Genomic DNA, 10,392 nt, shown 5'->3' on the forward strand with positions numbered 1-10,392 from the left:
GCTTCAAACTGCTTATTTCAAACTACTTATTTAAACTACATTTAAACAACATACAGTATTTTAAACTACCTATTTTTTTACCTTTAATCAACCTTGTCACGGCTGCCAGACAGAAGGAATCAAATTTAATTTATCCTATCCTGCCAGGGAGTCCTTGTCAAAATGGCAGCCAACAAAAAGTTCCAGACATAGACAAACAAACATGTATTCAAACATAATAGGAAAAATAAAAAACTTGCATAAAACATAATAAGGAAAACAAAATTAAATACACGTTTTGTGGAGTAACTCTAAAAGCTGTACTGGCGTACCAGGAATAAAGTGCTACCGCCAGACATTAATTGACAATAGAAAATATAAAAATGTTTTTTTTTTTTTTTGACTGAATGAAGCTATAATTATACAGGGGGGGGGAAATCCTGATTAATTGTTACCCTATATTGTTGATGTTTTAAGTGATAGCTCATATAGCTCATATCACTATGATTTACTGTAGTAAAACAAGCACAAAAAAAACCCCAAAAAACTTGGCTATGGATGTTCACACATGGGTGTCTAGGAAGACTTACTAACTGTAACTAGGTTGAAAAGATAAATAAATGATTCTGACTGAAGTGGCCCTTGTTGAACTCTTATTAAACATATTGCAAAATAAAACTTGGAAGTGTAACAACCTGATTACCTGATTTAGTGTCACCTTATGTCACTTTATGTCACCTTATTCCTTGCCTAATGGCTAAATTGTCAATGGACTGTTCTGCCTTCTTAATGGTAATGTGTATTGTCTGTGAATGCCTTGCTATGGCCACCGCGTTAGCTCCAATAATGGGAGATACATGGTCACAAAGTTAAATATTGATGGAAGTTTGATGGTCACATAAGCGGTTAGGGCGTCAGACTTGTAGCCCACAGGTTGTCGGTTCGACTCCCGACCCACCAGGCTGGTGGGGGGAGTAGTTAACCAGTGCTCTCCCCCATCCTCCTCCATGACTGAGGTACCCTGAGCATGGTACCATCCCGCCGTACTGCTTGGGGCGCCATTGAGGGCTGCCCCCTTGCAGGGGTAAGGCAATTTCGTTGTGTGCAGTGTTCACTTGTGTGTTGTGTAGTGCTGTGTCACAATGACGATGAGAGTTGGAGTTTCCCAATTGGCTTTCACTTCACATATAGGCTACTCTACATAGCATTACTCAAATGTATTCATCAGTAGATGTTCTTGTAGAACTACTACTTGGCATACTTTCAATGCCAAGTTCATATTCACAAATGTCTTCATCACATGTTCCAGTTCTTTTTTCCCCTATTTGCCCATCACCCTTTGTCAGTTTTTAATGCCACACATTTGTGACATTCCCCAGTCTCATAGTTGCCATTCCTCATGACATAGTCTCACTGCCACCTGCAGGAGAACACGTGTTTAGAATATTATATTGTAGAGACTGCCACCTACTGGGCGAATTGCAAATGCATGGACGAGTTCCTGGAATGAGTAGACCTCCTCTGACCTCCATGTTCAGTGGCGTAAACAATAACATGAAGGACACAATCACACTCCTGAGGCTAGGGGTCACCCATCGCTGCGCAAGCACCAAGTAGCCCTACATTCCTCTAAGGCGGTGTTTCCCAAACTTTTTTGTCCCGTGTACCCACAAGCCACATTGTCATATGAAGAGTACCCCCATCACACATGCTCTATATCTATTCTGCTATCCCAAAGTGGCTACACCCCATGTATTTGTTTTTATTTTTTTCCACGTACCCCCTGAGGTGTGCTCGCATACTCCTAGTGGTACACGTACCCCTGGTTGGGAAACACTGCTAAGGTGACCATCAGGGATATTTACAAATTAAGAGTTTCGTTACAAAATGGTGTATCCATTATTTTTTACTTTTGCATTTTATTATTGGAAATGACTATTCAGAAGTGTTATGATCTATGTGTGAATTCTTGCCATGCAAATATTTTGAGAACATACTTTTTAAACCTATATAAAATGCATTTTGCAATGTATTGGAATGCCCAATACAAACATGTCAACTTTCCAAAATGGATATACACCATTTTGCAATGAAACTCTTAAAATACTGATTACTGTTCAAAATATATTTTTTTCTTGTTTTCATGTTTAAATACTACTTAGATTACGATTATTATCATCATCGCTAATGAAAGGCAAACTGTCATCTAATCAAAGATTTATTTGAAAAGGATGTCTAGAATTTATCATTTTAAACGAACAATTAGCCTTCCTCATTTCCAATTTTCATCTCATCCCTCAGACCCAGAGAGGTTGGGGAGCCCTGCTCTAGGCACATCAAGAAGTCTTCTTTGGCCATGCAAGAGCTGTTTCTCTGATAGAACAGCTTCCAATTGCACGACTGTAATATCCAATCCTATGTTATAAATCATAGGCCTATATAAAATTGTACTACACTCTGTACTACAAATTGCACTAAAATTGTACTACAAATTGTACTACACTTTACTCTTCCCGTGAATTAGGTGCAGTGTCAAAAGTATGTAGGTCTAACAGTATGTAACATTATGTACTTACCTGGCATCTCAAGATTAGGGTCAGGGTTACAGTTAGGTATGCACAGTGTAAGTAGTCTAATGTTCCATGTTGATACATGGAGTTACACTAAACAAGACACCAGTTGTGAAATGCTTTTAAACCTGCTTTGGCATCAAGTTATATGAAAAGCAATCTGTTCTATTCGAATGTTTCCATAACACACATTGTGACACAATACATTGCAACTACCAGAATCATAACTCTGATGTCTTGCATGGTTTTATTGAACATTTTATTTATTTACAAATGGCTGAAAATGTCTTTGTTTTCACACTACTGTACTATGATATTTATATTGCCACTCTTCGCCTACATAAGATTATACAATAACCGACTGCACCATTGTATATATTAGTAAATTGGGAAAACATGTATAGGTACCTGTACTATCATGTGTATCGGACTATCTGTAAACTGGGAACACTGACAAAGCATTTGTTTTAGAGCCCACTACACTTGCCTTGCAGCTATGTTTATGACTTCATTATCGAGTAATGCATTACCCAAAAAATGCATCACTATTTTGCCACATTTTGGTATGTAAATTATAAGAGAGATGGAGAGACCTATGAGTGAACTGTTGAAAAAAAAATTAAGCAGGTGTGTGTTCCTGCATGAATGTGTGTGTGTGTGTGTGTGTGTGTGTGTGTGTGTGTGTGTGTGTGTGTGTGTGTGTGTGTGTGTGTGTGTGTGTGTGTGTGTGTGTGTGTGTGTGTGTGTGTGTGTGTGTGTGTGTGTGTGTGTGTGTGCACGCGCGCGCGTGTGTGTGTGCGCATGTGTGAGTGTGTGCATGTGATCTGCGTATTTTTTCCAGTAGAAGAGATTGTAACCTCAGGCAGAGAGCATGTTTTGGGCTGATCAGCCACAAATGCAGACCATAAAAATATGTCGGATTCTTAACTACTGCTTTGAAATGATGGAGTGTTGCAGTGGTCTGATGCTGTACTTGGATCCCATTCTTGATCAACAAGCACATCATATTTGAGAAGGTCATTTGGGTTCACATAATCATGTCCACATAAGAAATATAGGAGATATGGACACGAATATTTTTGAAATAACTATGTGGATCTTTTTTCCTTTGTTTGGGGGAACAAAGGTGTCACTTGCCCCGGGCCCAGAAGGGGAGGGCAGAACTGGGTCCCTATTGCATTGACTTCCTACTTGCGTTGGAACAGACTTTTCCTATTGGAAGTCTCAGATTTTATAGAGATTTTGTTAATGGTTTTAACAGCCCCTTTGTGTTGCGTCGCATCCCGTAAAAACGCAAATGACATAGACTACGCTGAAAGGTTTACAATGCATAAAATAATCCTAATGGTTTTGGCACATACTTGCCTCCATATAAATGGAGCCATGAGAGGTGGAATGAGAAGGGTATGCATGGGAACAACTCCTGTCAATCAAAGAGTGGTTAGTATTGTACAGTTTTTAGGAAGTGTCTTTAGGCTATAGCACTGTGTGTGGATAGGAGACAGACCCAGATAATCTAATCAGGGAGCCACATTATTAGATTGTCTTACCACAAATTTGTCTCACTATGACCTAAAGTAGGCCTGCCATGTATTTTTATATTTCTTGACAAAAATACCAGCATTGGTTATTGATTTTTAAAAAAAAGCTAAATAACTAAGTATCAATATATCCCTGCCATGTTATTCCCTCAGGTATTCTAATTTTACGTTTATCTTTACAAACAATAAGTGGGTCAATTGCCCATGGCGGCCATGTACACATCTTTACCTTCACACATACTGTACGCTAGTTTATCAAAAACTCTGACTCGATCTAGTGAATCAAAATATATTCAGTATGTCTAATTCACTATTTAGAGAACATGCCATGTCTCATCTTCCATATGTCCCCTTCCCTCCTTCAGACCAAACAGGGCCACACATGGCTGTGCATTATTGGTGTGTGGTGGTTGTGGTGGTACACACATTCCCCACTGCAGCGCAATGCAAATCTTGAGTCACAATAGAATACCCAGTGTCCCTTTTGCTGTACTGCCGTATGTGCTGGGGAGGCTGTTTTTGGAAAGGAGGGCTGGAGTAGTGGTTTAGAGAGAGAGAGAGAGAGAGAGAGAGAGAGAGAGAGAGAGAGAGATCCCCCACCCCAACCCAACCCAACCCAACCCAACCGCCAGTGAGTACCCATGACAACAGTTTGAGCCTGCTGGCAACTCCCTGTCTTCGCTGGTTGGGGTTGCCATGGAAACTCCCCCTGGGACTCCCCCAGATCAACGGGAGGGGCGTCCAGTTGACTAACCCTCTCCCAGTTGGGGAGCTGCGGGGAAAATGCACTGCAGTAAGATCTGAGCGACCAAAAAAAAAAACCCTCGCCTGCTTGCATGCTTGCTCGGTAGGGACCAGAGGCCCAGTACTCTGAATAACCACCAGAAAGACTGAACGAAAAAGCAAGAAAGAGACACAGACACAGGGAAGGAGAGAGAGAGAGAGACAGAGAGAGAGAGAGAGAGAGAGAGAGAGAGAGAGAGAGAGCGAGAAAGAGAGAGGGGGAGAGAAGAAGAAAATAAGCCTACAGAAAACACATGTACCCACCACTCCGTGCCCATCCAAATGAATCCTGTTAGCTCGGCTATTCATGCAGGCTCTCATTCGCGAAAAGTGTGGCGTGCATGCCGGTCTGGCTTTGGGATGAATGCCCTACCACGGAGCCTGAAGGCAACCTTGCTTCCTGTGCCAAACAGTTCCATTTTTTGAGCGAGCCTGCGTTTCTTTGCGAGAAAGAACCTCGAGAAGGTTTGTGGTATAGTCCATTCAAGCAAAAAAGGGGACATTGCTTAAATGACACAATATGTGACACAGACAAAGTCAAAAAGGCAAAAGTCCACACTACTACCAATGTCCCAAGACTAGCTTTTGTGGACCCACACGTTTCCACTGATCATTGAAGGTGTCAAATTTCTGTTAACAATAGCATGCGGTTGCAAGGGCAAGAACAACAAAGGACAACTGTGTTCACAGCTCAACCAAAAAAAGGAATATAATGCTCCAGTCACTCAACGTATGCACCATTACGTTAAAATGGAATCCTCATTTCCCAGTCACAACACTACACTCCCAAAGAATACTTCTGCATTGCTGTGTTGAAAGATACTACATGGCTGAGATGGTGTAGGTTTGGGTTGGAAAGTGGTGGGGATAGTATAATGGCAAATTGTCCATAGCAAACTATGTTTGCAGTATATTTGGGAAAAAGTGATGGGGACAAGCTAGGTTTACCTGAAAAAAGTGGTATGGACATGTCCTCATCCACACCTAAAATCACACCCATGACTGAGAAAAAGGAACTGAATGGCCCCAAATAGTGTAACGTACAGTTTTGAGTTAGGTCATTATATAATGTGACTGATGTAATTACATGCAGTGCATTCTTCATGACGTGGCAGATAAATAAAAAAGTAGAAATTAAAAAAATAAGTAAAAAACAAACAAACAAAAAAAGAGCAGAGAGAGAGCAAGAGAGAGAGAGAGAGAGAGAGAGTGTGTGTGTGTGTGTGTGTGTGTGTGTGTGTGTGTGTGTGTGTGTGTGTGTGTGTGTGTGTGTGTGTGTGTGTGTGTGTGTGTGTGTGTGTGCTCGAGAGAGAGAGACAGACAGATAGACAGACAGGGAGAGAAATAGAGGGCAGGTTGAATTGTCTGTTTAAATGCCCATGTTTTCAGGCGGATGGAGCTATTCAAAAGAAATATTTATGCATCTGATGACAAGTGAAGGCCAACAGTATTACTACTTCAGTTTGTGATGTGTGATGTAGAGACAAGCCCTTGTGCTTTGCACCTTGCTTGTGTGTGTGTGTGTGTGTGTGTGTGTGTGTGTGTGTGTGTGTGTGTGTGATGTGAATGAATGAATGATCTATTAGCTTGACACTCTTCAGATGAGTAATATGGCCCGCACTTCACCGTGACAACACTCCTCACAAGTGCACATAGTGTAAGAGGTCCTTCTCAGAGATCTCTTTTGCAACGTAGTGATCCTACCGTTTTAAGAGTATTTCATTGACACGCACATATTATAGCATTCACGTTCTTGCTTATCAGCATCGCAGATGGTCTACTCGCCTGCGAGTTTGGAGTGTCTTTAAAATGGCACCAATCTGTCTGTGTCCGTGAGAGAGGTAAAACACTGAGGGAAGTCTATTGGCCTTGTAATTGCTGCAAGCTGCGTCCCCCCTCTTGAAGATACGACAATTACCTTTAGCACACTGTGCAGAGAGAGAGAGAGAGAGAGAGAGAGAGAGAGAGAGAGAGAGAGAGAGAGAAAGAGAGAGAGTCCTTTGTTGTGACTATGATGGCTATTTTTCGATAAGAAGTGAGGCAGTGAAAAGAGAGAAGTGAGGCCTATTTTTTATGGAGGATTTATTTTGGAAAAAGCATAAGAAGGTCTCACAGAAAAGACATTTTTTCCACTTGAATGGCTTCAAAGTTTTCTAGCTTTAGTGTTTTTTTTTCTTCTTAATAAATGTTTTTTTTTTCTTTCCTGTAATATAAAAAGGTGACACAAGGCCTTGTTTGTCGTCTTACGAAAGGCAATTTTTGACGAATTCCACGTTAATGCAACTAAAGGATTAACAGATTTCATTGCTAGTTGAGAAACGTGCATTTTTCACTACCCTAATAAGTATGACTAGTTTAACAATTACTACTGAAATCTAAGTATGAGGTGTACAGTACCTGTAATGATAACCTTTGGATAACAAAGTTTTTTTTTTGTTTCGTTTTGTTGTTTTCTCGGATGTCACATTAGAACAAAAACAAGCAACTGTAAATAAGAGACAATAAACAAACAAACAAAAAAACAAACAAAAAAGACAAAGAGATACGAATAAAAAAAAGGCTTATTTATGGAATTCTGAGAAGCAGCCCCCGCGGCAGAGGTGCACGTTGCAGATCTTGCAGCCGAACACGCTTTCGTGGCGTAGGCCCTTGTTGGTGCAGTTCCGGCAGCGCCGCGAGCGCTCCGACATGCGCTCCAGCCGGTGCCCGTACTCCAGCGGCGAGTCGGCGTGGCGCTTGCGGGCGGCCCGCTCCATGCCCCGCGCCCCCTGGTAGTCCCCAATCAGCTGCTGGGCCAGCCGCACCCGGAAGTGGCGCTGGCTGAACTGCTTGCCATTGAAGCCCGCCGGCGGGGCGCCCGAGCGCGTCTCGCGCAGTATCACGTAGGCGTTGACGATGCACAGGTTCACGTAGAACCACAGGAAGTAACGCCACCACTTCTTGCACGGCCGGCCCACCTGGTAACACTCGCGCAGCTGGTCGCACAGGTCCACGCCGCGCATGTTCTCCTGGTACAGCAGCAGCGGCAGAGGCCTCGGCACTCCCATGCCCAGGCCTAGGCCCAGCCCCATGCCCACGCCCAGGCAGGCCCCTGGTGCGCTGCAGCCGCCACTGCTGTCCCCGTCGCTGCCCTCTCCGTCCCTCTGCCTGCTGGGGCTGATGCCCACGATGCCCGGCGCCGAGTTGGTGGACAGGCAGCTGACCACCTTGGCGTCGCGCGTGACGGTGGCCACCAGGTTGCCGCGCTGGCACTGGTAGAACTCCCCCGGCGCCAGCTTGCCCACGTTGCGCGGCTTGAGGGTGTCCGGGTAGCCGCGGCGGGACGGGTGGGTGGGGCCGCAGGCGTACAGGCCGTCCCGCAGCAGCCTCTGCAGCAGGGGCACAGAGGTGAAGAAGCTGTCCATGAAGATGTGGTGGTGCTTGGCCTCCAGGCCGCGCACCAGCGACGTCACCGCCTTGCGCGCCACGCCGAGGGCCGCCTCCTCGTCGGGCTTGCCCACGTAGACGCGCGTACGGTGGCAGTAGCCCGAGCGCGAGTCGCACAGCATCCAGACCCGGAGGCCTTTGCGCAGGGGCTTGGAGGGCATGTACTGTGTGGGTGAGAAGCGGCCCTTGGAGGCCAGGGCACACTCGTCAATGGTGAGGCAGCGGTTTGGAGCGTACGAGTCCCACATGGTGCTCTCCACCATGTCCAGCAGGGGGCGTATTTTGTAAAGGCCGTCGTAGCCCAGTTCGCCACGCGTCGGCTCCGACTCGCGGTCGCACAAGTGCAGGTTTTGGTTAAGTTTCTCGAAGCGCCTTGCTGTCATAGTCTTTTTGAAGCCAGCGTTGCCTATGAATATGTCACTAGCCCAGTACATGCCATAGTCAGGGAGCTGGTTGATGCCCATGAGGATATTGAGACCTATGTATGCCCTCATCTCCCTCAGGTCAGTGGGATGCCAATGGGCATCTGATCTCCCGCTCCTCCTTTGCCTATAGAGGGCGTAGTTGTTTGTTTGTTCTACCATGTGTTCAAACAATGAATCTGGGAAGAGCAACCGGAAGTAGTCTAGTGTGTCAGCATCATCCCCCAGCGAGTGCTGAGGGCCACTGACAGCAGTGAATGGCTCAATTGATATTACCTGATCGGGCTCTCCCCAGAAGTCCGGAGAAGTGCAGTCTTCGTCCAAAAGATCATCCGAACTGAATAACCCCGAGTGTTCCTCCTCCTCCAAATCAGAAAAATCAATGTCCGAGTCGGTAGACGCTGTTTCAGAGCAGTTATTGGAGGTAGAATAATAGGACTCCTCAGCGTAATCCTCTGCGTACTCTTCGTGCTTGATCCCATTTCCAGTGACTAAAATAATATTGCAACCGCCTCCCGCGATGTAGCTGGCTGAGTCCGCAGTCTCGTCTGCTGCCGCTGTGCTTTTGAATTCAGTCTCCCCCTCGTTCTCCTGTAGTTCTTCTTCCTCATAGTCCGAGTCCGGGTCTCTAAAAGGAATCTCGAACCACTTCACATCTGCTGAAAGATTTAACGGACATTCTTCACTGTCGGAGACGGTATTAGTTTCTGTGTCCGCGCTAGTTTCCAAAATAGTAAAAAGCTCTCTCCTTTTTCTTGCCGCCATGTCGGGGTATTGAACTGCCCCTGCATGAGTCTTTTATTTATGTTAGCGGGGTAAATATTTCTAAAAACTAGCCGCAAATTTAAAAATCATTTGAACTGTACTTATGTGCGTCCACGGGTAACTCGGTGGTCTTTAAACCATGCTGTTTTGGGAGCCTTGAATCTCATTGTTTCCGCTCTTGGTTTTTCTACGCTTTGTAGCGCAGTGTGGCCGCAGACGTCAGAAGCTGCTTGCATGTCCTGCTTTGTAAGGGCGTTTTGCGACTGCAGCTGGTGGGGTTGCTAGTTCGCTAGGCTGGCAGATGGCCGCTTGCTGTTGAAATGCCCGCTGGCAGTCGCCACTCTTTGTAGCTGGCCACCAATCACGAATAAAACCCCATGGAAAACCAGGTATAACAATTATGTGCCCAAGCATACAGTAAGCACTCTTGGTATGACAATCCATAGTTTTAATGAACGATAACTTGACCAACATGGCTTAAACACATGCTGCGAATGCATTAGTAACAACACCGTTGTTATGGGTGCGCAATTGCCAATGCCAACCCCTGGGCGCATCGTGACATCGCCTGACGCAGATGTTTGACAGGTAAATGTACCGGCAACACTATATGTGCGTGTCGTGTTTACGCTCTGCAGTGAAACAAACATCAATCACAGTCGTGGGCAACAAAGCAGTAGTGCACGGTGGGGTTATAATAGTGTATGTAATTCAAAGACCAGTGATGGGGAGCAGAGGGCATGAAGGATAGGCTACACAGAAGAAATTGTAAAGTTTTGTGTCAAACAAGCACAGCAGTTATTTCCCCTCCCCTCTCTGTTTAAAAAGCCTTGGGAGTCATCTATATCTCTCCTCCCCTCCCTTCCTCGTGTTCAGTCAGTGGTTGGCGCTGTGCTTGGTTGAGCA

General features: G+C 45.0%; 1 protein-coding gene across 1 annotated transcript; it reads right to left on the reverse strand.

Moving 5' to 3' along the window:
• Positions 1-7,434: 7,434 nt before the first annotated feature.
• LOC134444534 (piggyBac transposable element-derived protein 4-like) lies at positions 7,435-9,486 on the reverse strand. The gene has a single exon (XM_063193826.1). It carries the CDS (start codon positions 9,484-9,486, stop codon positions 7,435-7,437), a length of 2,052 nt encoding a protein of 683 aa, XP_063049896.1.
• Positions 9,487-10,392: the final 906 nt, after the last annotated feature.

This window comes from Engraulis encrasicolus, chromosome 3 (genome assembly GCF_034702125.1).
Source record: "Engraulis encrasicolus isolate BLACKSEA-1 chromosome 3, IST_EnEncr_1.0, whole genome shotgun sequence".
NCBI classification, from domain to species: domain Eukaryota; kingdom Metazoa; phylum Chordata; class Actinopteri; order Clupeiformes; family Engraulidae; genus Engraulis; species Engraulis encrasicolus.